This window comes from Oculina patagonica, chromosome 5 (genome assembly GCF_052425735.1).
Source record: "Oculina patagonica isolate OP01 chromosome 5, crgOcupat, whole genome shotgun sequence".
Lineage (NCBI taxonomy): Eukaryota > Metazoa > Cnidaria > Anthozoa > Scleractinia > Oculinidae > Oculina > Oculina patagonica.
Window position 1 is genome coordinate 22,513,247 of NC_135762.1, and position 26,683 is coordinate 22,539,929.

Below are 26,683 nucleotides of genomic sequence, written 5' to 3' on the forward strand. Positions count from 1 at the left end.
AAAGATACTTTATCTTCGCTGTGCAACAGGTCACTTCAAACCGTTTCAAAAACTCAACAAGGAAGCCTTTTAAATCAAACGGATTTCTACCCCTTCCATCCAGCATACAGATCCTTTAAATTTTTCCAACTTCTTTTAAGTCTGGCATATTTTAAACTGCATGTAGCTGACTCCTATTTCCTTTGGGATTACTTTGCAAAACAAGCTACAAAAGCTACAGAATAGAGCAGCCCGTGTTTTGACCTTCTCTAACTATGACGCGCACGCTGGTGATTTATTTGAAATTCTAGGATGGAAAAATCTAGCTCGCCAGCAGCAAATTCAAAGAGCCACGATGGTTTACAGGTCTCTGCACGGGTTGGCTCCAGACTACCTATCATCTAAATTTGAAAAACGAGAAACCGCGTACAACCTAAGGGACTCTAAAAACAAACTCAATGTTCCATTACCGCGCACTATTACAAAAACAGCTTTACGTACAGTGGCGCTATCTTGTGGAACAGTCTTCCTAATAACATAAGACAAGCAGAGTCCCTTGGGCAATTTAAAAAACTAATTGAACGAGTACTCTAGGGCACAGCATTCGTGGAAAGCAGCTTTTTATTTTTGTACATTATATTTTTATATTTCCCCTCTTTCTTGTATATATATTCAAAATTAGATTGTTGTATTGTAGCTGATGAATTTGACCGTGTTTTTAAATAAAGATTATCCATCCATCCATCCATTGGTGTGAAGGAAATTGGAGACACCTTGATGAAGGCTTAAAATTATCAGTCTTAAAAATGTGATCACTCTTTCAATTTTTGGCATCCATTAATTATTTTTTCTTTTATTGAAGGTCACATGACAGAGCATGCTGCTTTGCTTCAATGTTTTGTTAATAAATATAGTATTGATTGAAGCAAAGTGCAAATATAAACAACCATTTTCATTCATATGTACCAAACATTTATCAGATATGCAATAATAATTATTAGCCTGTGTAGTCAAAAGAGGAAGGAATATAATCACTGTGAAGTACCCTTTGCTTATTATGGTCAAAACATCATTGTGACACCAATGAACAAGGCACTGCTCAGAAATACAGTTAACACTTCTCACATGCAGGTAACCTGCGATCAGGCGTTATTTTTCTCGCGGCGGAGGGGTCAACAAAAGCCTGATCGCAGGTTAACATGCAGGCATATGGCAAACAATTCAAAACTAGCCTTTGACACATTACTTCCTTGCAGTTGCACATCAGTGATGAGAGCATTTGTCTGGTTTTAAATATACTCCAGGGATGAAGCTTAAAAAACACTAAGCCGGCTCATCAACAAGCCCAGATGGCTTTTCTGGCCTTAGCAGCTCTAAAAGCTTACTAAGTCTTTGTTTTCGTGTGAACTTTCAGCCGGATTTAAGTTCTATTTCAGCCGGCAGCCAGCCCTTAGCGACATCCCTGATACTCTGGTATAAATGACTAGTATTTAGAATCACAAACTATACTCCGGTATTGCATCAAGAGTAGGCTTTTTAATGTTGTCACATTGAATATTCATTTCACACTTTCTGGTTACAATGCACATAATATTTACTTTGGTTAATATACAAACAATACAGTCAAACTAAATTACATTACTTTACTTAGGAACACAGACGTAAACCACATAATTATTTGAAACCACAAAATGCAAATAAAAAGCAAGTCTACAATTTTTGTGTCAAGCTATTTTGGATTTTAGTTCACAGCTTTACACATCAAATGCTTTTTTTTAAAATTTACACTGCCTTTCCTGAAACTATAGACAAGTTCTGCTAATAAATTAATATTCCCAAAATGACAAAACGTTTTAATTTTAGTAACAACACTCTTCTTTCACTTGGAACTTAAAATTGTAATGTTAAAAAATGCATATTTAGTTATATAACAGTGAAATTTAGAGTAAGGGCTGTGTGCAAAATAACTCCCTGGCTTAAATGCAAAAATTTTATAAATTACTTTAAGCATGCACCTGTTTAAGTCTAGAAGAAATTAATTATGCCGACGCACAGTAATGTTAAAGTGAGGGAAAAAAATCTGTGTTAAACCTTTACTGCAATATGATACTCACAGGATACAATACAGGATGTAATATTTCACAGGATAATTATACTCCTGAAAGTACAAAGTGCCATCAAAAGAAACCTTCATTCATTAATTACAGTATAATAGCCTGCAAGGCAGGAAACCAATATGAGGAAATGTCTGCACTGATATTTCTATATAGTTTACACATGGATGTGGACAAAGTGATTTAGTGAGCCTGTGAAAATCAAATAGAGAATAATATTACCAGTACACTTTTAGATACTATTAGACACTGAGTCATTGTTTTCTCATTTAGTTTTGACTACTATACACTAATGTTAGATATTGTTTCTCGGGTTAAATGAAATCATGAGCTAACTTTTTGAGACTTGCAGCCATTTCAAAGGTTTGTTTCTTTGTAGCCAATGGAAGACCCTTTGATATCGACTTGCACAATTTTATGATTATCACTTCAGAAACAAAAGTTATCGCGCTGACAGGCTGTTTTACAACAGAAAAAGTACAAATTTATTTTGGAATGAAAGGAATTTTTAAATAGTTTGTTAAGGGGTTTGTTTTCACTCAATAAAGCTCAAGTACAAACTAACTGTGTGCACCTTTTTCTCACAACAATGAAAACTATTCATTACAACCAATTCTGTACTTTAGTTACAATGTAAAAGGAAGCTGAAAAGTTGACAGTAAGTGAGTACTCTTTATTTCCTTGATTAAGTACTTGAAGAACTAATTTCAAATTAACACATAATAAACCTTAACACTCGATGTTGTAATTGAGTGGGCACTTAATAAAGGAAATACAGCAATATTTTGTACCCTGAATTATGGAATTTTAGGTTAATATCTTTTCTGTTTCATCCACAAGTTTAGATGATGGTCATAATGAGTACGGTGAACCAAATGTTAACAAAATAAGAATGAAGATAAAAACAAATTATTTAGCAAAAAATTTTATCCAAAAGTGATATGCGACACCCCACCAGGTGGGGCATGAACCTTGACAGATGTGTGACTTGGTTCTTCAGGGCCTCCCTGGCCACGGATAATATCGCTTCCTTTCCTTGGTGGTGGAGGCTTTGATTGTTCTGTTGGTTCCTTAAAAAGTGACGACTTTTGCCGTGCCTCCTGGTGAGGATTAACCGAATGGGGCTTTCTTGGTTCAGGTTCAAATGGCTTTGACACTGGCACTGGTGCAGGTTGGCTTGACTCACCAAACACACTGGATGCTTGCCTTTTTTGTTGACTTTCTTTGTGGTGCACTGGAGCTGCTTCTGGTGCTGGCGCCTCTGAACCAAAGACATTAGATTTGTTTCGTGCAGCTTGGCAGCGGTTTACCTCCTTCCTTGGAGCAGCTGGCTCAGGGGCTGCATCATTTCCAAACAAACTGATTGAGGTTTTGCCACCAGGAGGTGCCAATACTCTGTTTTGGAATAAAAGTGATTATTATTAACACTTTGCAACTGTTACCAATCAGAAGGCGTATTGTATTAGGTGCACGCACATCTACCATTGTCACTTTCTCATATGCTGTATACACAACAACTTTTTAGTGGGAATAAATTTATAAATGTGAAAAAAGGAGCACATTATGATCATTGGTTGATTTTTGTACCTATTGTGATGTACAACACAAAATTCAAAGACAGTTGTAAGTCTAGTAAATGAAAAGATGTGAAATCAACTTACTTAACTCCTAAGACACTGACTGGAAAAACCAAGTTTTTACGTTATTTCTTGGAAACAAAGCAAAAGCCAGCGAAAATAAATACACTACACCATTTCACTTAATATGTAAACAAACCCGCACCACAGGGAGCAGAGGAACCAAATTCGACCTTTGTAAATATTAAAATGTTCGATCTATTACGCAGCGCTTCTCCCGCCCTGGTTGCTGGTTATCTGATCATTTAATTTTGTTTACGCGACGGTTAAACCAGCGGGAATCCTGTTGCGCTTGGCGTAGCCGCAGGCTCAATGACCGTGGGCGCCACAAGATCGTTACACACTTAAAAAAGAGACAAGGGATGAAACAGATTTGAGGCAAATTTTCGATCGCCGATAACTCGCTACAGATTCAATCAATAAGCCTGATTTTCGGTATACGGTCTTACATTAATAGTATCTCGAACGCTGTTTAACCATTTCGATGAAGATATTCATTAAACGAACCTTTCGGCGATCGCTCTTTTGGCGTTAAAAGTTAGCTTTCGTACGATGTGCACCGCAACATAGTGGTGACGGAAATGCGTCATACCAGATGTCTGGTGTGTAACCGGAAGTTATTTCACACGGAGTGGAGAGCCAAATTGGAGCTTTGAGCTTTAAAATGTTTAATCTATACACATGGGACAAAGGGAGAAAGAAGAGCCAAATTTGAACTTTGTGTATATTGAAATATTCGATCGAAATCGTGGCGCTTGTCAAACGTTATCCGATCTTTTTGTTCACGCGACGGTCAGAGCGCTAGTATCATGTTGCGCTTGACCTTGCCGCGGGCAAAAAGACACCGCTTGGCATGAATTCGAATGAATCTTCTTTGCTCAACTCGGTTCCGTAGTTATTTAAAAACCTGAAAAGAAAATATATCGGTTTACCAATAGCCTCCAATCGATCGTTCGATCGGTTGACCGATCGATCTGAATAAATATCGCAACAGAACAATTTGATATCACAAGTTTCCAAGTTTCTTGCGTACCATTGCACAGAGATGAATTTATTCCTACGATCTTTGCCCTACATTTTTTATCTGCAGCGGAAGACTTTCCATGGTCGAAAACATGCGTTTCATTTAAAATCTCCCTCCAAATCAGCTGTTGTTTTGAAATTTTAATTAGTAAAAGATGATACGACAAACGGCACTTCACTTCCGTCACCAGTATGTTGCGGTTCACATCGAACGAGTCACGTGGTACTATGTTTCATCCCTTGTCTCTTTTTCTTCTCGGCACTTCGTGCCTCGCTCGGAAAGCTTCGCTTCCCGTCCGTTGCCCTTCGGGCAACAAACGAACGGAAACCCGCTGCGATTACGCAACAGACTATTGAACGAGTTTCCTGCGCTGGCTTAACCGTCGCGTAGACAAAAATATCGGATAACGTATGACAAGCGCTACGAAATAGATCGAACATTTTAATATTTACAATGGTCGAATTTGGCTCCTCTGCTCCCTGTGCCCGCACATGAAATTTGTATTTGTATTGGCACTTTTCATTTTGAGGCAAAATCACTACCGTCCTTTTTGCACCAAGGCCTTGAAGAAGCCAGTAAAGAGCAAATTTTGCTCTTTACGGTGATTGAGAGGAAAAAAAAAACAGTCATGATTTTTTGCTGGTTTTCTGAGAATGGCTGAAATGAGCTTTTTCTAGATCTTTGTATCTCCTGTATAAACACAGGGTACACAAGGTCAAGTTTCCAATAATAACAGAGCCATCCAATTTGAGAAAAGGAATTATTATGCCAGCAAAATTCAGTACATTTTATGGCTTTCACAACAAATTGTGCAGTGGGGGGTCTCAAAAGCCAAAATTTTTGAAGGAAAGTATGGGGCTGCACTGGAATTTCCAGTGGGGTGGGGGGATTCAAATCAAGAAACCTTCCGTGGGAGGGGTATGAATAATTTCTGCAACAACACATTCTAACATTGTGCATGGAATCAAAAACAAAAATTAATTAACTTGGTTAAAATGGAAATTTGACTGAGCTTAATTATTCTCCAACAGGAAATTAATTAAAAACCCTCATTTAAAAAAAATATGATTTCAAACATAAGTTATGTAGGGTGGTCCTTCATGTAAAACACCTGCCAAGTTTTAACACCTAATGAAGACAAAACAAAGGTTCTGGCAGTCCATAAAATGAAAGCAAAAATGTTTCCATGAAAAGAGGCCAGTTGACAAAACACATACTCTCCAGATATCTGGGTTCTGATCTGCTGGCTAGTGACATGTCAGGTTTTATCAGCCAAAATAATTTTCACTAGGCAAATTATATCACTTTTTCTTGTCCTTTGGTACAAATTTTTTTTTCCGTTTGTTGGGGGAGGTTTATTTTAATTTCAACCTCTCTCTTTTTTAGGTGTTCTTCTTTTCCTGTTTTGATAAGCAAAAAAACCTTTGATATACATTTAAACACAAACTATTAAACACAAAGTTCTGCACTATGGGAAACTTGAAAAAATGTTCATACTCCTGCAATTTTCAAAAGCATTTTATAATGGGAAGTCTAATATAATCCTTAATAATCATTAGGAAGCGGAATGAAATTTGTTTCCTGATACTTTCTGCAATCAGAAAAATTTGCAACCCAAAAGAACACTCAAAAGCATTTTATAATGGGAAGTCTAATATAATTCTCAATAATCACTAGGAAGCGGAATGAAATTTGTTTCCTGATACTTTCTGCAATCAGAAAAATTTGTAACCCAAAAGAACACTTAATTATACATTGAAGAGCACAGTCTACACTGGTCAATGCAAATTCCTGTTTGCTGTCACACTTGATAAATTAACAGCAGAAATTAAGGCTGTGAGTAGACCCTCCAATTTGAGATGCACACTTAGAAAAAAACCTAGCAGCAAAATGGAAGATAAAAAAAAGACTAAAGTAGCAAAACGGATTAAAATAAGAAGTCCCAAGAAAGGATACTGCAACTTCTAGAGAACAGAATTTTAAGGCAACAAAGTTTGACAGCCACATATATTGGATATCTTTATCTTGATTTCCAGTAATCCAGCAAACTCTTAAAAGAGCAAAAAGCAGTGCTTGTAATTGTACTTTGTGAAGTACTTTCAAGCACATATTAAATTTGGTACTTTTCATGAAAATGGTAAGAAAATTGAACAACAAGAAAAGTTAATCCATATTATATTCAGGAACAGAAACAACAAAAAGCATTCCAAAGATACTTGTAGCACTGAAATGTTGAAAATTATTGACACCACATTACAACTATGCTGTAAATAGTTCTTTTATCTTTGACGTTAAACAGTGGGTGTTTTATGGTAAGAGGAAAGTGAGGGAAAATATCTAACTTCAGTAATAAATGCAATATGATTTGTATATTAACTGCTTTTTGTGGTATTGAGTTAAATTTGTGGCTACAAGTCACTTGTTAACTCTGACACGCAATATCAACATTGATATTGATAAAATTAATGCACTCAAGGAACAAATTTCCCATAGAAAACACTAACAATATTTTGACTTCCTGAGATCAACATAGTCAAGAGGTGATATTTTAAGACCACCCAGACGTCATAGTGACACAAAGAAAACATCTTAGCAATAATACTTATAATAATTCATTATAAAGCAATGTTTTTTTTGGCCGATGGCAATTTACAGTTGTAGCATGCATTGCAAGGACATGAACTTCACACCCAAGAAGTTCTTAAAAACAAATGAAATGCAAATATAGTTTGCTATATCAATTAACATTATTTACCTTTGTGGTAGTTTAAAGGCTACCTCAACTTAAGATTTTTAAAAGATTTTGTTGAAAGATAATTTAAATATAGTTGAAAATGAAGAACAGTCCATTCAACACTTTTCTTCTCAAAATAGCTGTTTGTGTTTGTTTAGGATGTGGTTACCAGTGACTCATCGCCTATAACAGGTATACCACACTCTGTTGTGTGATGCGAAGCATTAAACAGCAAAAAATTTACATTTGCTTGTTTCCATAGAAAATATACAATTGGTAGCATGTTTACGTGACTGAAATACACACAGAGCTCAATTAGTTATACTCAGAATTGTACTTCACTGTGTTAATATATACTTTTAAAGCTTAATTAAATGTACTGCAACCCTCTTATTTGCAAACTGAGATAAAAAATTCTCTTTAGTAACCTGTAAATACACTTGGGGGAAAGCTTTTCATAAAGAAAGCCCAAACTTCTATTCTAATTCAAATTTTCCATTCAGTAGGATCTAGACCTTTGGCTTTGCGGATTCATTACAATTTTTGTGCTTCAATTAAAATTATTTAAATATTTAGCTACTCATTTTATAAGCTCAGATCTGTGGCATGGGACATAATTTAATAAGCTTATAAAGCGTCGCAGTGACAAATGTAAGAAATACTGACTTCTATTCAGCGTGAAGCCAAGCAAAGCCTGCATGTGTCAAATTTGCCTTCAAAATCGTTAATAATTTATGGCTTCGTGGATCGCCCCTCTATTATGAATGCACGCCGAACAGTTCTGCTTCGCAAAGCAGTGAATATTCAATTCAAGCGAAAGTACGAAAACTTGAACAAAATAAATAGATAAAATCGCTCTGAACTGCCGTGAAATGCGGTGAAATGTTTACGTCTGAGAATGCGACGAATTCTTTTTCACTTTCAATACAAAGCGCTCTATTGAAGTTGTATTATTCGTGAACAGCGTGTACGAAAACGGGAAAAAAAATTGCGCGGCAAGGATGTTCGCTTATTACTTTTCCCCGACAAGAACGTCACGAAAGCGACAAGTTGAATGTACATTTTAAATGTTTTTTCTGTGTTTCACTGCGCTTGAAAAGTCCTTCATTTATGGGAATTTTAAACGCTTGAATATGACAAAGAACAAATTGAATTTGCATGTAAGATTTATAGATGTACCTAATACGAAATACTGGAACAAGCATAGCGTAAAGTAAACATGGTTTAACGGCAAGACTCCTTCAAACCAATAGCGAAAAGATTAACAATGATTTACAAGTGAAAAGAAGGCTCGCTTAAATGTTTTAAACAGACAGAAGACAATACGCAAAGGTCAAAACAGCCGAATGAACACGCTTCGTCTTTTTCGACAACGAATGAAGGTCTGCTTCGCAAAACTCGCGTTAAGAAGCCAAATACAACTTACTTTGTGGAGATGTGGTTGTTATCCGAAAGCCCAACCTTGTTCTCGCAACTAGTCATGGTTTCTTTGGTCAAAATACTGAGCTTTTGACGCTCTCCACTGAACCGTTTGAAAACTCCCTCGTAAATTCGACTGCACTTCGGCTGGCGATACAAAATTTATGACAGGAAGTAACGATAATCAAAACATCAAAGTTCCCGGATGAGAGCGAACCAACTCAAAAACTTTCAAATGGATGTCGTTCCCTCCGCTTCTCTGATTGGTCCGTTGTGATTGCTGCCGCTATTTGGTTGGTCCCTCGGAAAAGATTGACTTCCAAGGCACCGCATGGTCGCAAGGTTTCTTCTTTCGGCGGGATTTTCATTGTTTTGTGTATAAGAAATTTTTATTTTCCCTTCTTGTACCTTCTGAATTTGAAACTTTGCATCCTTTCGCCGCTCTGTTGGATATTCCAAGCGTTAAATATGGGAGCTGAGTGCGGTTTTCAAACGAAACAACAGCTGAATGAGTGTATTTTACGTTGTCCGTGGTCAGAGTATCCACTTCCTCCAGTTCACAGAGCTTGCAGAGACGGCGATCTGCTAAGTTTGACTTATTTGACCGTTCAAGGAGACAGACTGGCCGTATTTCGCTCCATTAACGCACAGGACCAGTTCTTGATGTGGACACCTGCGCATTGGGCAGCCTACTTTGGAAAGGTAAAGCTTTATTTAGGGGTAAAACCCGCGAAATTTGCGAAAGGTACTGGCGACCGGACGCCATATGACCGCCTCAAAATCAATTGTTTCTATTTTCGCTTTCCTTGTAAAATTTCTTAAATCGTTCATAAATCGTTAGGAAAATTGTTTCTTTCGTATCTGTACTTAGTTTTAGCCGAATCACCGTTGGAAACGTTATGATCTGCCGGTTGTTTTTGACATGTTTTTGAGCAACTTTATCCGTGGTTGTTGACTGTATGTAATCTGACAAATTGTCCGCACCAACAAGGGTCTTCAAGTTTAACCTTGTTTTCTGTTTTCATTTAACTAAATACAGGACCGAAATATAGTGTGATCTTCAAAATATCGTGCCACTATATTTTGTACACGAAGAAGGCCATTGCGTGCAATATTTTTGTTTCCGTGACTTTTCACTGTCTCAACTTATGCACGAATGATCTCTGTTACCTTTCCCGCGACCAGTATTTTTACGATCATGAGTTTAACACCAAGAGACGCAGTCAATGCTAACTGTTTTTCGTTGTTTGTGGTATTGAAATTTGTTTGCGGAAAGATTGGTGTCTTAGTTAACACACTAATAATATGATGGCATCCCATTTTAAATTTTCGAATGCCTCCTAAGGTTGCTATGATATTTATCAACAAGCTAAGTGTTGTTTATGTTCCTCGTTGTGTTTTGGTTAGAGGCGCAACATTGCTACTCAGTTTAAAAGTTGCTAAATTTTAAAAAATGACTCCAGGGTATCAATGGCAGTGAATTTGTTCAGTTTACCGCAAATTTAAAAGACCTTTTCAAAATAAATCTGAACAAAAGTGATGTTATTGTCTAAATGGAACAGTAGTTGTGTAGTTTTTCAACAAACATGTAAATATAACTTTGTAAGTAGAAGGTTTATATTTTATCGAGTCAAGTCAAAAATGTAAGAGCGTAAACACTATAATGATTAATGAACAGTGATTGTGTTAAGAGGGAAAACTAATCAGACGCAAGTTGAATAAATGGCAAACCCTAAGGGTTATGTTAGGGATTATTCCTGTAATTTGATCTACAGTCTGTTATCTAGCGTCTCCATGGTTGGTTGTTCTACTTTCTGATTGGTTGATCATCAGACAGGTTGATTGTGACATACTATATGTCAAATTTGAATTAATTAAAGTGTTCATGCTCCTTGGCTTTGTACAATAAAACTGACTTCAATGTAGTAAGTTCAGATTTATCATCCAGCCTACTGTTTTCCATATTCCAAGGCTGAGGCTTTTACTATGTTTTTTATTATGTGCAGTGAAGGGTGAATTAGATGGGTATTATGAAACAATACATGAATGCTTATTGTCATTAGTCTAAGGTTTTAGAAGGTTGTGCGAAATTTAAGTCTCCTGATCCCAGAAACATAGCTCTAAGGGCAAACGCTAATAATGAATATAGTGTGATCTTTTAAGGACGGTGCCTACTAATAACAAAGTATTTTTGCCCGGCCGATGACTATACAAGAAATGTAGATGTTACCAAGGGCTACTAAAATTCAAAAAGAAAATTGGGGGTAGCCACACAAATTTTCGAGATAATTAGGTTTGAAATCTGGAAAAAAGTGCTGACGTGGCATTTTAAAATAAAGTAAAGCTAAATAGAATTTCCTTGCAAATTCCATTTGAAATTGGTTTTTCATGAACAAAATCAACATTAAATCTAACAATATTTACAATAACTAACAAATAATATCTTCGGAACTGCGTGATCCACGTTTTTGTTAACAAAATAATTGCGTTTGAGCCATTTTTGACTCTAGCAGCTCTCACTTGCACGGCCAGAAAATTGGCCTAATTTTTTTTTCACTTAATGAAAAATTAAACATGTGCTCTATAGACTTACCACTTACATTTTATAAAATAAAAAGTAGGGGTCACCACGCGTTTTTAAAAGTTATACCAGTTGTTTTCAGGGTCTATGAAATCGCTTTTGGGGTCTGTTACATTTTTCCTATCCCCTCCCTAGCGAGTTGAATATTTGTTGAACATTTGTCACGGTTAGCAGTTTGCGGGTAACGTTTTAGCGCTTAGCGATTTGTTTTATAACTGTTAATGTGAGCCATACTCAGTGGTTAGCGGTCACTGGTTACTGATATGTTTCTTTTCTGCTGTTCCTGGCTTTGGATATGTCCATAAATTGGATTTCGTCGCAGAAAAAAGTTTCTTAATTTTTAGTCGTGCGCTTGGTCGCGTAGTTAAATTCGTCATTTTGAGCAAGCAAATTTTAAAAGGGCGCGCGCCCAGTGTGATCGATGCATTGCGTGATGCGCAGAACAAGTGCGCAGTAGCAATAGGAGGCACCGTCCTTAAATCACATGTAATCAGTGATTCAGTATAATTCTTAATAAGTAACATTCTTTTTACAACAAAGTGTTCGACTTCCAGTTTATCAAGAGTGGCTTGAAAGACTAACCATAAACATGACACTTGGTATTTAATCTATTTTCTAGGTTGATTGTGTGAAACGCCTTGTAGAGTGTGGCTTGAACATTGATGTACCTGAAGGGCGGTTTGAACAGTCTGCAACACACCTCGCAGCTTTTGCAGGCCATGTCAATGTCCTCCAATGGTTACTTGAGAATGGTGCTTTTCCACAGAAAGTGGTAGGTAGAATAACTATCAGTAATACAGTGGAACACGGTTGATTCTTACACCAAAGGGATGTGGAAATATTAGTATCCATATTATCCAGTTGTCAGTATTATGCAGGCCCTCAAAATAAATTTCACTGATACATCAGCGTGCAAAGAAGTGCATTATGTCCAATAGCCTAGGGCTAAAAAATTTTGCGGCCTGGCAAGTGGATTTTATCCTTCATTTGCGCAAACAAGTGAAAGTTCTTGGGAAAATTTTTCGAAGAAATTAATCATGCTTGTAAGGATTTTTTTTTTTTTTTTGGGGGGGGGGGGCTAGTTAAAATGACTTTTGGGCTAGTACATCCTGGCTACAGTTTGCCTGAAGGGCAAGCTTGAAAATTGAATTTGTTTGCACCCTGCACATGTTTTATTGACGTTAATGTTGCTTGACAGGGTAAGGTTTCATGATCATTATTATTAAAGCTGTATCTTGTTTGTTACTTTTAATAATTAGGACAGCTTGGGAGAGACTCCAGCTCACAAAGCAGCTCGTGGTGGCAACACCCAATGTTTGAGGTTATTGCAGGCATTTGGAACTCCTTTGAGGTAATTACCGACTGCCTCGTGTAAATGGGGGATGGGTGCCTGGGATATCTGGGGGACCTCCACTGTGGTCAGCTACCCCTCCCCAAGATATAATAAAGCTGGCAATCCCAACAAACCAGCCATGATCCCTCACACACATACACCCATCACAACACCCTGCTTAAATGTCTGGGAATGCAGATTACTGAGCCTAACAAGAGCTAGTAACCGCAAACCACTAAGACAGCTGACTACACACTCGTTCAGTTGGTTAACTTGGTTAAATTGCATTTCACCTCATTAAATATATGAATATAGTTAACTCTCTCTGCATTGGCCACCCTTGGGACAAAATGAAGTCGCCATTGGAGAGAGGCTGCCATTGTAGGGTTGGAAGGGGTGGCAGTGGGGGGGGGGGGGTAGAGAAGAGTTGAGTGTATGGGATGATGGGATGTGTTCAATTTGTTGTCCTGTTCCTGTCCTGCCTGTTGTAAGGACGGTTCAATCAACAATGCTGGTTGAGAGACTGTTGACACTGGCCATGGCTTGAACCCCAGCCATTGGGATGTCTTTTCCAATACAATAAGTATTAGGGGCAAATTAGACGGTATGATTTTGTCTACGATTATATCGCATGACATGCTTATGCCATGACTACAACATGAATTGCATCAAGTAATTCAACCCAATGCATCCTTTCAACGGACATGCATGCATGTAAATGGTGCTAAGTTGTATCATAGGCCTGTTGTAAGCTTGTCACATGGCACAACGTTATACCATTTAAGTCGTCCCTTACACCTCTTTTCATTTGGGAAATGGTCCTGTTAGGGGTGTTAAGGATGTTTTTAGTTACTAATTATCAAATATAATATTCATATTAACAGTAATTTGCTTTCAACCTTTTTCAGTACATTTAACATGTACCGCCAAACTCCTTGTGATCTGGCTTCAACACTTGGATATGAACAATGTGTTCAGTTCTTGAGAAGTCACAGCTGTGCTACAGGTAATAAAATCTGTTTTTGTAAAATTTTTTACCATCTGTATGATCAGTCTATGTTAACATATTAACTGATTAGTGACTTCCAAAGCTGTGCTCTTAGAATAATTTCAGGGTGCCCAAAGGCACTTACAGTATGTAAGAAATCTTGGGTGCCCAAATCTTTAAAGCTCTCATGATAGCAGAGTTATACAAGTTATTTAAAGACAAATTAAAAAGTAGGTGCCTTTGGCACCTGTGATGTGTTAGAACACAGCTCTGACATTACTTCAGTGTGTTTAGTTTCAATGCTAAGATCTTTCTTAAATTTACTTGTAGTTTCCAGTCAGAGAAAGAGTAAAAGATCGCTTGATGATGAAGATTACATGGATCAAGTGAAAAAGCCAAGAAATGGTTAGTTTATTCCAGATATTTTGACCACTTTATACCTAAAACCTGATTCACACTGGCAACAAATTATGACACTACAGCAAGGCCATGCAAAAGCAAAAAAAAAAAAAAAAAACACTTTGTGTTGATGTTTTATGTCACCAGTGTGAATAACAGAACATATCATAGTTGGAACCTAATGACATAAGCATAACAACATAAGGAAAAAAAACTAATCTTTTTTTGTCATTATATCCATATTGTTATGTTGTTATGTCCGTACTGTGAACCAGGTCTGAGAAGAAGGTACTAGACAAGAGTTTTTTTTACAATGGAAGTAATTGAAAGTTGTAATTTGAAAGATAGCTAAACCATTTATTGGTTTGCTTTGTAGGTATGGTTCAGTATTTGGATCATGTTGAGATTCTTGGTTCCAATGCTTTAAGCCATGACTTGTACGTTTCAAATGGTGTCGATCAACAACAAACCGACTGTGTAAATAATGGAGGTTTTCAAAATGGGTATGTTCAAAATGGTTTTAAAAACACAAGCTACGACAGCTGGCCCTCATTTAAGAACAATGATATCGACATGAACTGTGACGAAGTTCCAGAAACAACCGATCAAACTAAATCTGGTAATCATTATTTAGACCAGCCTGTTAGATGTTTAAATCTCTGTGGACACTTGCAGTGATACTACATGAACACAACAGTCACACAATTGTTGTTACCGGTATATATATTTATTGAGCTGTAAATACTTCACTTTTTATTCTACTATGTAAGCTTCTGTCTTCTAAACAGCTCTTTTATAACTGTACTTTTTAATGTACATCTACATTTTCACATTTTGTGTGAAAAAATCATACTATACTTTTGTAAGAAAACTTTTGTGCTATATTTCTGTTTTTCTTTTCTTCTAAAAAATGAGTTCTAATTCAGAATGTAATCGATGACTTTCTCAACTACATGTACTATTTTACTTTACTGTTTTTATTCTGAGAACATACTTTTTATACAAACATCAATTGTACAGTTTCAATTACAGTTTGTATTTAAACCTTTTGAAAAATGAATTCTATTCATTCTTATGTATCATACAATAACACATGCAATATTCATATTATTACTATAACCAAAAATAATTGTTCCTGTAATGAGATAATTAAATAAAAAAATGAATAAATTTATGTCAATTGAAATTTACAATAAACAAATTAAAAACTCAGTGCTTGTTGATTTATATACAAGGCTAAATACTTTAAAAGAACTGACAGAATGTTTTCAACGTGCTGTCATCTATCATTCAGTGCTTGTTATTTTGAATGAACCACAAATTAATGAATCATTTTGTTAGGAAACTGCTGTATGTATAATCATTCCATTATAATTGTTGCTTGTATAAGCTTCACCCCCCCCCCCCCCACCCCCTCTTTGCACTGTCTATAAGGTCACCACCCCATACCCCTTTTAATAGTTCGTTTGTTCTCCCTTCATGGATTATTTATGTCTAATGGCAACCCAAAAGTCATTCATAATCTTGTAAGAACTAACTTGCCAAATATATACCAAAATTTTCTTTAATTTGCTAAAACAACAATGTGCCAACTTGTGCCATTTTAGGCCTGGTTTTCACTTGTGACACAGGCACAAGCACAAACATAAGAAAAGAAACAATTTAAATCCTTGTGCTTGTGCTTGCCTTGTCAAAGCCGTTTTCACAGTGAAATAAGAGCTGTTATCCTTGCGCTTGTGTTTGCGGTGTTAGTGAAATCAGGCTTTAGGGCAAAGCTTATAAAAAAAAGAAAAAGCCAGAAAGGAGTTTTAATTTTTGTATAAAAATTTAATATCCTTTTAATTGGTAACAGGCTCCAGTTGGAGCAGCCACTGCAAATGAATGGCCATAGCCGTTTAGATTGAATCTAGGCTTGTGAATAAGATTTTAACTTGATTGTCTAAGAGTCATAGCTGTACAGTAATGAAGTACAAAAAAAAATTGTTTTATCATTAAGTTATTATTTCATTTGTTTCATTGGCAAGGCATTTCTCCATCCCTTTTTTAGTTGACCTGAAAGTTGTTTGACAAGTTCTGAATATTCAGATGAGGATGCCACATTCCTGTCCTCCATTTCGTGAACATACAATTCTCGAGCATGTACATTTGACCAGTTTCCCCTCTGTGTATCATGGTTGTATTGTATCCACTCAGTGTAACGATACTGAATTGTCTGCATTGAGTATCCCATGATCGTCATCTCTGACAGTGAAGGTTCACAGCTGTTTTCTTGTGGTTTATCTGAGGGTCTACAAAAAAGGGGATGAATGATAATGGTGAAATGAAGAGCTAAAAATATGTAAGGCTCTTTTTAAGGTAAAAGGCAAAGACAGTCTGCATTGGGCCAAAGTGTCACTTAATGCACAGTCTAGCTTATCCCAGTGGAGCTTATTCCTGGCCAGATGGGATGCTAGTTAATGATAGTGGAATGGCAGGGCTTGGCTGGAGAAAGGCACTGTGAGAGCCAGGGCTTAAAATATTCTATTCTGCACAGCAGAAAAATGACTTGAAATATGGACATAGCTTCTATCTGGTAACTTTTGGTGTAAACTGGTCTCTCTCTCACATGCTATATGGTTCCCTCATCAGAGAAATGCCTGAGATTTAACCCATAGATGATGATGTTGCACTAGAGTGAATTCATGTAACCCGTTTTTTATATGCAAATGCGCCGTGTGATATTTAAATGAGCTGTACAGGAAAACAGAAAATTGCGGACAAATCGTAATTATTTGCATGTGGAAGTCAGGTTTAAATTCAAGCATTTACCAATATGTAAAAACCAAAACAGATAACGGGGCTTAAAATTTATCATGCCTTGAATTGTCTTGCGATTTTAGACAAACATTTCATATTCAACATCCCGTAAAGAAAAACAAACTAATTTTCGATTTAGGTTGAACATGTTCTTGAAGTGCTTACTACGATTTCCAGTTGAGTGCGACGCGAACAAAGTTTGGTGACGAAGTTTCAACATAACAACGGCATTGTTGTCAAGGGCAAACTTCTCTGTTTCCATTGGTAACTGTCGTAAACAGGTACTGACCGCCATTGTTCTTTTATACAAGGAGGACCTCTCGGGAAACAGAGTAATTTTTTGATTGGCTAATTTCGATCCAAGATGGCGTCAGTTTTAATTGAGCAATTTTTTGATTGGCTAATATTTTGAAATTTCGATCCGAAATGGTGTTAGCTTTTGTCAGCTTTACGAAGCGCTAAATGTTCTTCATTTCAGTTCGCGAATTATTCATTTTGCACTTGAGAAAGATATATTATTTAAAGCTGAAGGAATTCTTAAAGCTGCTAGAAAATCCCTGGAGTTGGAAAACGATAAAATTTCAGTTGAACAGTAACTCTAACGAGGAAGGTAAAGTGACGCACGTTAAACATAACGTCAACTCTCAACACAGATCTGTTACTGTCGATATAAAACAGCTAAGGCATAATATATTTTGTTATTTGTTTCTTTTATCGTTGTCTCTGTGTATATATTTTTTATTTGAAAGCGTAATAAAGTGTTGCTGACGATATTTGTAGTGTTTGTATTTATTTAAGCATCGAGATTGTCGAGCAAGACAGTTACAAAAACAAATTTGTTACCAATGGTAACAGAGAAGTTTGCCCTTGACAACAATGCCGTTGTTATGTTGAAACTTCGTCACCAAACTTTGTTCGCGTCGCACTCAACTGGAAATCGTAGTAAAGAAAGACACGTCCTGTTTATACTTATTTTCTATATAATTATTAGAGTGATTTTTTTTGAGGTTTTCTGACCACTCGTGCATTGTTTTATTGTACACAAACATTAGAATATTATACGACTCATTAACATATAAAAAACGGGTTACACGAATTCACTCTACTGTATGGTCAGGGCTCAAGACTAACTTTTTTGCCAGCTAGCCTATTGGCTAGTGACAGCTTTGATTTCACTAGCCAAAACCAATTTTCTGCAAGCCAGAATTCTCAAGCTAACTTAGGACTGGGCAGAGGCACTTTGCTGTCTTGGCTCTGTTATCATTATCTTTAGGGTTAAATTTAGGTTACTTTTTGGTAATTTTAGTTTGTCCACAGTCTTATAATTTTTTACATGACGACAGAATACTTGTGAGTTCTGTTCTCTCATTGTATGGTTTTCTTTCAATCAAAATCAAATTCCTGAAATTTGAACTAGCCATTTTGGCTAGTGAAAGCCCAGAACCTACTAGCCAAAACTGCATTTCTACAAGCATGTTAGTCTTGAGCCCTGATGGTACTTCGGATTGTTTGTTACAAAAAAATGCTGTTTGCCGATACCTTGGATATTGACTGAAGATAGCCTTCTTCCAGGGTATGGTTATGTTCTTTAAGAGTGGAGCAAAGCTTAACCCCTCTGAACACAGAATAACCTTGGAAGAGTCCTCTGGGCAGAAGTCTGCGAAAAAAATGTAAAGCAAGTGATGACATTCACTTTTTAAATTCTGGTCAGATTTGTGTTTTAAAAGCCTTTCACAATATCAAACATATAAAACGCTTACCTGGCACTTTGATTCCAGTAAGATCTGCAAGAGTTGGGAATAAGTCTACTAATTCTACAAGTGCATTCGACACTATGCCTCCAGAGCTCCTGTAGTTAGTTAGACCAGGCACATGAACCATCAGGGGTACATTGGTCGCCACTCTGAAATTACTGTATTTTGCCCACTCCAGATGCTCACCTAATGCCCAACCTAAAAATAGTCAGAGATTTTTCTTAGTTGTTTGATTCTGTGCATGCTTGTGAAGTGCATTTAGCTTTCAGTAGAAAAAAGGTGGTAATTCTTTTAGAGATCTTATAATTACTCAGTGAAATAATATATCAAACACAAGAGACAGTGTTTCATTGGGATATCCAAACACGGCAAAGAGGGTTTGGAAATACAATGTGCAGCAGAGTACAGTAGACACTCAGTAACTCGAACTTGGATAACTCGAACACCCCGCTAATTCGAACAAACTTTCATTTCCCTTGGATTTGACCCCAGTGTTCAGTCATTTTTACTTTTTTTTCTTTTTTTTGTTTACATAAGCCATACCATGATCTCCAACAAAGCTCACAATTGTGTTATCGCCAAGTCCATAGTCATCCAATGCTTCCAGTAACTTGCCAATCAAACTATCCACGTAACTTGTTGCTGCATAGTAACTCTGTCTGATCCTTTTGGCATAATAATCAGGCATACGTGCGTAGGGAAAGCTTAGATTAAGAGCTGCAATGTCATCTCTCCAACGGATATCAGTCCATGGCTCGTATGCTACTGGTGGCATATCAAAGGGTAGTGAGGGATCAGCTGCAACGTGAATCTTCTCTATTGGGTACAAGTCCAGGAATTTTTTGGGATATTTCAGCGGGATGTGTGGTTTGTGGTACCCAACAGCGAGGAAGAATGGTTGCTTTCTGGTGTTGGGATGTGTTGAGTGATTTTTTAAAAAGTTTATAGCGTACTCAGTACTCTGAATATCTGGCAAGGTTCCTTCCGGTTGTTGCGACAAATCCACAGGACATACAATGTTTGTGTATAATTTACCATCTTCACCTGGGCACACCTTAAATTAATGAAATTGAAATTAATCGAAAGAAAATAGCAAATCAAATGATAAAGAGCCATAAATTATTTCAATTGTGTTTTTTTAAAACAAAAAAGTTTTGCAAGCTAAGGTTTGGTCGCTGATCAACGGCTGGGAAAAGTAAAAATATTTATTATATAACCGTGAGTGTTTTACTGGAAAATAGACCACACGTGAAATTCATATTTCTCATATCCTCACTAGTGAGGATATCGATAACGTCATTTCCCACCTTTTACACTGTTGTTTGTGCAAGGCTACCAAACACCGGTTGGAAATGGCAAGCTATCGAGTTAATTTATAAATAAAGTTTATTTGCTTCTGTAAGGCTTTACATGAAAGAAGTATTATTTAGCTATGTCACAATATTTTACCGGTAATTCATTTTTCTGGTGTACAAAACTACTTAATGAGTCTTTCAACTTGAAGGAAACAATGATCAGATGGATGGTTGCGACTGTTCACAAGAAACATTTATTGGTTCAACGATGTCCGATTACGTGATACACTCGATTAATTCAAAACTATAAACACGTCCAATGATCTACTTAAACGGAGATTGTCCTTATGTCCTCGAAAACTTCGAAAATGTCCCTACTATTTTGACCCATCCAACGTTGAAACCCGAATAATAATGAAAACTAATGACTTCAATTCTCTCGTGTCCAGCGACTGTGTAAGAAAAACACTCAGGATTATGAAAAAATGTGGCCAATTTTTTCACGATTTGCCATGCGTGAGGTAGCTGCTTTCATTAAGTGTCTGAACATCAATTCTTTCAGGTGGCGTGACCAACAAGGAAACATGTACATTATGCATATTTATTGTAACATTTAAATGTAAACTCACTTTGGCATTTTTGTATTTTTCTGTCGAGGGGTGATAGGTTGGAACAGACCAACTATAGGGATAATCGTCAGTGCCATTTGATGCTCTTCCTGAAAAATACAGATTAATTATAAGTTAAGATAATGCCGGTTCACATGCACCTCAGGGACGGAGCCAGGATTTTTCTAATGAGGGGGTACACCACAAAGAATTGGTGTAACTGACTCGTGGCGTAAACAAACTTTAAAAGCAAATACAAATGAAGCTGCAGGTCATCTCAGGGAGGGGTGCGCACCCCCTGCACCCTCCCCCCTAGATCTGCCCCTCACGCACTATTGGTTTTGACTGCAGATTCAAAATTACTGATCACTTGATAGCATAATTTTTTGTTGGTAAGCAACTACTTAGTGTGACCAACTTCCCTACTATCCTACATGAGGTGACAATAAAGTTTGTCCTTATCCGGCATTCACGAGTGACTAAATCGTTCTTAAATAAAACATTTTTGGGTCTATGGATCCATTTCTGCATTGATTAAGCCTCTTAAATGACTACCGGTCATTACTCAAAATTAAGTTCCCTTGTAGTCTGACCTCCCGCAAGCGAACACATACTTACTTGATCATGGGGTTCAAGTCTTCTTAATTGGAAATGGCAATGATTAAAGATTATTCAGTGTTATTTGCACGTCATGCCTTTGTCTGAAATGCCAGCTTTCCTCTTGTCCCACCTCCCTAGAGGAGGGTGCAGGCGAGGACGAGGTGACGGCTGACATTTCAGACTAGTCATGACCAAGTAACTGTTAGTACAAGTTACAAAAAGCAAGGTAAAAGATAGTCTGCATGCAGCTATCTCCTTATTTCCTTCCTGACGCTGGAAGAAAACAGGAGGCATCTGCATGCAGGCTAGATAAAAGAGGGCAGGAAGCAGGATTGTCAAGGTGATGGGATCAGCCAATGAAAATAGTAAAACAAATTGAAAAATGGCATAATATTTTGCAATACAAATGACACAAGCCAGGAGTAAAAGGTGCAGGAAGTGGCAAGTTTCTGATACAATCCCCCATCCTCCCAGCTTTAGGCTACATTTACACGGGACCAGGGCGGAACCGTTCCAAACCGGACTAGACCCGATCTGCTTCTGTTTACATGGATTTGTTTGGAACCGATCCAGGAGATACTGGTCTGGAATTGATCCAATGCTGGACCTGCAAAACAACAGGTTCAGTTTTGGATTCATTTCAGAATGGTCCCGTGTAAACAGAAGGCCTATCCGATCCGATCTTTGGATTGGATCCGTTTGTAACCGGTCCTGTGTAAACACAGTCTTAGACTTTTCGGTTGTCACGCAATCCTTCCCGCCTTTGTTTGTTTAAGAAGATTGCGTGATGACCCCCAAAATGGCTTCAGACTCAGAGGATGAGTCCATCATGACAAAGAGGGAGTACCTCTCCCGGTTTATTCTATCCTCGTGAAATCTACCTGGGTGAAAGACTTTTCCTGCAGAAACAGTGACATAACCAGCATTTTTGAAATGCTGCGGCAGAGAGGTGAAATTTCCAGCATTGTCTCTCCAGTAGGTAGCTTTCTTGTTTGAAAGCAGTTTTGTAGTATCCGGCCTTCTGCCAGTCAGGAATGATATCCGACTTGGAGCACACACCGCTTGCTGCGAGGAGGCTGTAGTGAAGCGTATTGAACGCTGCGCTAAGTTGTCAAGATTGGGCGTTTGTACTACAGCGTCTCCGTAGCTGCCTAACGATGGTCTAAGGTCGTCAGAAACAATAAAGAGGACGTTCATTTGATTTCCTGACAATTGTTCCGATGTTCGGACCATTAAGGACATCAACAAAACACTACAACAACGAAAAAGTACAGGTCCACGAAAGAGCCAAAGCCTCTCCATTTTCGCTAAGTTGCAAAAACAACGCGGAGAGAGCTGGGACTTGTTTGCAAAACTGTCATGTGGGAAGTCACGCAATCCTTTGCGTGACGAGCCAGATAACAGCTGTACATGTGAAGGGTTATGCTACAGGCGGAAATTTTAAATGGGAATAAAAGGCATCAGAATTCGACTTTCAAAACGTGGCTCAAATTTCTTTTTATCGCCAAAAGGTGGCGATGATTGCGGTCACATTGCAAAAGATATAATTATTAAGCATCTCCCCCACCCCAGCCCCCCAGTGATATTGGTCTTCCCAGCAGTTTCCGGCATGATTTGGCACTATCCATTTCCCACGTCCACCACACCGATTTTGTGATTTTGTGATGTCAATGTATATTTTCCTTGAGGAATGGGCAATTCTTGTGCAATTTCGAAAGATAAGTAACATCCTTAGCGAAGAACGGCCTCTGGAAGCGGAAATATAACGGATGTGATGAAATGTTGAGTTAATTTTATCAACATGGCTGCCCGTGACACATCAGGGGGAGTGAAACTCCTTACTAAAGCACAAGTCCCATTTTACTTCAAAACAAACGACAAAGTTGCTTGGATAGCACGTGAAAACGTTAACCTCTTAGCTATTGTTCACACGTCGGATCGCCTTGAAAACGACTTCAGCCAAGGTGCAACGAAGAGAGTCGACATCAAGTTGAAACTTCTCAACCTTCAGACTGGAGGGATAGAAAGAGAACTAGGTTATAATTTGGTGTTATCGTGTCCTGTACTAGAAATTATTTGCGATATAACTGCAACCAGTGGTTATCCACTTTTGAATGTTTTTGCTCGTTTGGAAGATTTTCAAAGTTGCGCTTTCGTGTTTTCGTGCCCCGCTTTAGCTTGCGCTGATGGCGAAGAAAACCTTCGAAAGGAAATCGAAGTAAAATTGGACAAGTGCAATCGAAGGAGCGATCGGAATTTTCATTGGGGTGCTAGTGTCAGCTTCATAAAGGTGTCAGCTCTGTGGAATGGTCGCTACTGGCTCGGTGTTATTTTGAATGATGGAGAATTTATTTTGTTGGAAATGGCAGTCAAGGAAGTAAGTCCAAGCTCAAATCATTTACAAGTCCACTGTGTGAGAAATATCAAGAGTAGTGAAATTGATCTAACAAATCTTCCATTCTCTTGGAGATTGTTAGATTTCAGCCCTGATCAAAAGAACCTGGCAATTATTGGTAGGGGCTCGTATGTGTTTTACATTGGTTTGGTTTTTCTAGATGTGAATTCATTGACAGTTGTTGCAAAAACACAGCTGAAAGGTTTTCACTTTGTAGCAGATGCAAAATATTCTCACATGGGAAATTTCTTTCTTGCACTGTGTAGTGGTCAGCGAATTAAAATGCCCTTGAGTGACAGCCGTCAATCAGGAATCGATTTTGAAGACTGCCAGTCAGTCTTGATATGGGACACTTTGGGAAATCTTCTACAGAAAGTGAACATAGGTGGCGATTCAAAATTGTCAGCTTACGAACTCTATTTATCTCCTCATGACAACTTTATTGTGATTCCCCAAAGTGGTGTCGATTGCAACAAAAGACAATTTTCGATGTTTATGAAACATAGTCTCAATTTTTCAAAGCCTGAAACCCAATTTGATGCTCAGGAACTGTTACGAATGGACCACAAAAAAGGAACAGACAATTACACAAGTTGCATCATTTCTCCAAGTGGACATCAGTTGCTGGTAATTCATTGTTGTAATGTGAACACTGAAGATCGAAGTGAAGATGTCTCCAATCTGTCGGTGTACAAAATGAATAACTCACCAACCGAGTTAAAGGTTCTCTGTCGAGTGGCAGTGAGTAAACACTGTGACATTCAAAAACTAAGACTACGAGAAGTCCCTAAGGAAATATTGTCTTTTTTAAATTGGTGCTGAGTTCAACTCTGACAACACAAAAGCATAGCATTGATTCTCTGCATGAATTTTGTTGATTTCACTACTTTGTTTGCAATGTTGTTCCAAAAAATAGCCATCTCCCCTAATAAGGTATTCTGTTCCTTCGCTGCCACTTCTATGTCCCAAAAATGGCTGCAAAGGAGATATTTACCAAGAACGTTTTTTGGCTTGAATCCCTTCCCCCATCCCTTTGAAAATTTCAGTTAAGCTTTATACCACCCTTTTGGTGGGTATGAATGTTTTCTGGGACTGACAATAAATAAAACTGCCTCTTATTGGCACTATTTATAATATGTATTGGACACTACCTCCTAAGCGGACACTTAATCCAGGGGCGGATCCAGGATTTCAAAAGAGGGGGTGGAAGGGAGACCATCAGGGCCTAACCCTAACCCTAACCCTAAGTGGGGGCAGATGGCAAAACGTGGCGTTATTTATTTATTTTCTATTTCAAATAAAGTGACATTTCGAATTTTTTTTTACTGAAAAATGGGGGGTGGATATCCACCCCCCCCCCCCCCTGTATCCACCCCTGTAATCATTGTCCTGCCACACACCCCTAGACATTTGTTAGAGTCTTGGTGAGTTACATATTGTATTTCATAGCCGAAGCCAAGAAAACTTCAACCAACTGTTGATACGAAAAAATGTTTGTGTAAGCATGACAACAATGATCAGTATATTTTTATTGTTGCTATAATAATTGGTATCATTATTATTAGGCCAAGAAATACATTTTGTACATTTTCTGCCAAAGGCTGAGTTGGATAACTAAGCCGAGGCCTTGTTTATTTGAATATAATTTTTAACCTCATCTGGTAATACTTTTAACACTAAAGGTATAGCAATTATGCAGACATTATCAAATCAAATAATATTTAATGTTTTATTTACAACAATAATATTGTTAACATTATTTAATACATGTATTGCAATTATCCAGACATTGTTATCTATTTACAATTACCGGTATAAGGGTTTGTAAAATTATGTAATATAAACACAATTAAATATCTTATCAGTGAAATATTTAGTTTTGAATCCTGCTTACATTTTTTGTTTTGAATATTTTGGTAAAACTCTAAGAGAAGTCTTCATAGCTCCCTCAGTGTTCAATCAGTAGGCTGTTAGGAAAAATGTTCTGGGAAAAGAACAGGGATTTTATTTTGAAAGGTAGTTCAGGTTTTCCTTATGAGTATTGTTTTCAATTAACATGTTATTTATAATATTATGGTGAAAGAAAATATTGCATCTGAAAATAGAATTAAACCCAAGTTAAAGTGTAAGTGTGGGAGGCAGAGTGGCCGAATGGTTAGCATGCTGGGCTCTGAATTGAGTGGCTGGGTTCAAGTCCTGGCTGGGGTCACTGCATAGCAAAGGGTTTATGCGTGACGCGTGAAAAGGCCAAATATTAGATCGTGATGTGTGAAAATAGGGCGAAAATTAGACTGTGACACGTGAAAAGAGCTAGAAAAGACCGTGATTCGTGAATTCTACTGTTTCAAGTATACATGACACGTGAATTTGGTTAAAATTTGTGCATGAAACGGGATGACAACACCGGCCCCCTTTGCTACCCTCGAGCAAGACACTTTACTCTCCCAGGTGTATAAAATATTAATGGGTACTGGCAAATATAATGCTGGGGTATTCCTGCCATGGACTAACATCCCATCCAAGGACAGGTAGAAATACTCCTAGTTGTGACATGCTATGGAAACTGGGATTAGCTCTGGCTGGATGGGCCACTAGACCCGAACCCAGACTTACACTTTTAACTTTACCTTAGATAAGATGAAACGGTATAAAACTGGAATTGGCAGCCTTTTTGTAGCATGTGAAAATTGTTATCATCAAATAGTTATTTATCACTTTTGCTGTCATTCCCTTCGGAATCACCTCGAAGTTCAGATAACTGTTCATTAACAACAGCATCTTCCATGTTGTCGTCAACTGTCCATGTATCTATCTCCTTGGAGAGGTCTTCATCACATGAAGCATTTTCAATATTTTCTCCTGCATCAACATTCTCTTTATCACAAGTTGCAGTTCTTGTACTCATTGCTTCCTGTTCAGTATTTTTAATGCTGTTGTCCTGCATTACGTTATCCTCTGTTATTGCGTTTCCTGCTTCAATAGGAGAATGATCACTGGCTGCGTCATCAAATGTCACTGTCGCTACAC

General features: G+C 37.6%; 4 protein-coding genes across 4 annotated transcripts in view; 1 reads left to right on the top strand and 3 right to left on the bottom strand.

The window, feature by feature from the left end:
* Positions 1 to 1,495: 1,495 nt before the first annotated feature.
* Positions 1,496 to 9,091, bottom strand: LOC144653287 (uncharacterized). The gene is made up of 2 exons (XM_078513243.1): positions 8,915 to 9,091; positions 1,496 to 3,488 (listed from the first exon to the last, which is right to left on the bottom strand). Exons 1-2 carry the CDS (start codon positions 8,968 to 8,970, stop codon positions 3,020 to 3,022), a joined length of 525 nt encoding a protein of 174 aa, XP_078369369.1. The 5' UTR covers positions 8,971 to 9,091; the 3' UTR covers positions 1,496 to 3,019.
* Positions 9,092 to 9,197: 106 nt separating this feature from the next.
* LOC144653286 (uncharacterized) lies at positions 9,198 to 15,638 on the top strand. The gene is made up of 6 exons (XM_078513241.1): positions 9,198 to 9,609; positions 12,108 to 12,260; positions 12,748 to 12,839; positions 13,730 to 13,827; positions 14,140 to 14,214; positions 14,585 to 15,638. The coding sequence occupies exons 1-6, from the start codon at positions 9,376 to 9,378 to the stop codon at positions 14,884 to 14,886; spliced, it is 954 nt and encodes a 317-aa protein (XP_078369367.1). The 5' UTR covers positions 9,198 to 9,375; the 3' UTR covers positions 14,887 to 15,638.
* Positions 15,639 to 15,700: 62 nt separating this feature from the next.
* Positions 15,701 to 22,568, bottom strand: LOC144653285 (iduronate 2-sulfatase-like). Its single transcript, XM_078513240.1, has 6 exons — positions 22,143 to 22,568; positions 20,683 to 20,771; positions 19,302 to 19,812; positions 18,765 to 18,956; positions 18,544 to 18,661; positions 15,701 to 16,496 (listed from the first exon to the last, which is right to left on the bottom strand). Exons 1-6 carry the CDS (start codon positions 22,561 to 22,563, stop codon positions 16,208 to 16,210), a joined length of 1,620 nt encoding a protein of 539 aa, XP_078369366.1. The 5' UTR covers positions 22,564 to 22,568; the 3' UTR covers positions 15,701 to 16,207.
* A 2,999-nt stretch (positions 22,569 to 25,567) lies between these two features.
* Positions 25,568 to 26,683, bottom strand: part of LOC144653289 (uncharacterized) — a 2,695-nt gene continuing 1,579 nt past the window's right edge. The window contains exon 1 of the mRNA XM_078513244.1: positions 25,568 to 26,683. This exon is cut by the window's right edge and continues 1,579 nt beyond it. Coding sequence (XP_078369370.1) covers positions 26,361 to 26,683 — 323 coding nt within the window. The 3' untranslated portion in view covers positions 25,568 to 26,360.

What these genes read in the sequence shown, in the direction of transcription:
- LOC144653287 (XM_078513243.1), bottom strand. Translation starts at nt 8,970, where the DNA reads ATGACTAGTTGCGAGAACAAGGTTGGGCTTTCGGATAACAACCACATC. An exon ending in AACAACCACATCTCCACAAA is followed by an intron (nt 3,489 to 8,914) that starts GTAAGTTGTATT and finishes ATTCCAAAACAG; the next exon opens with AGTATTGGCACCTCCTGGTG.
- LOC144653286 (XM_078513241.1), top strand. Translation starts at nt 9,376, where the DNA reads ATGGGAGCTGAGTGCGGTTTTCAAACGAAACAACAGCTGAATGAGTGT. An exon ending in GGGCAGCCTACTTTGGAAAG is followed by an intron (nt 9,610 to 12,107) that starts GTAAAGCTTTAT and finishes TCTATTTTCTAG; the next exon opens with GTTGATTGTGTGAAACGCCT. An exon ending in GTGCTTTTCCACAGAAAGTG is followed by an intron (nt 12,261 to 12,747) that starts GTAGGTAGAATA and finishes TTTAATAATTAG; the next exon opens with GACAGCTTGGGAGAGACTCC.
- LOC144653285 (XM_078513240.1), bottom strand. Translation starts at nt 22,563, where the DNA reads ATGGAGAGGCTTTGGCTCTTTCGTGGACCTGTACTTTTTCGTTGTTGT. An exon ending in GAGCTTTGTTGGAGATCATG is followed by an intron (nt 18,957 to 19,301) that starts GTATGGCTTATG and finishes GACTATTTTTAG; the next exon opens with GTTGGGCATTAGGTGAGCAT. An exon ending in TACTGGAATCAAAGTGCCAG is followed by an intron (nt 18,662 to 18,764) that starts GTAAGCGTTTTA and finishes TTTTTTTCGCAG; the next exon opens with ACTTCTGCCCAGAGGACTCT.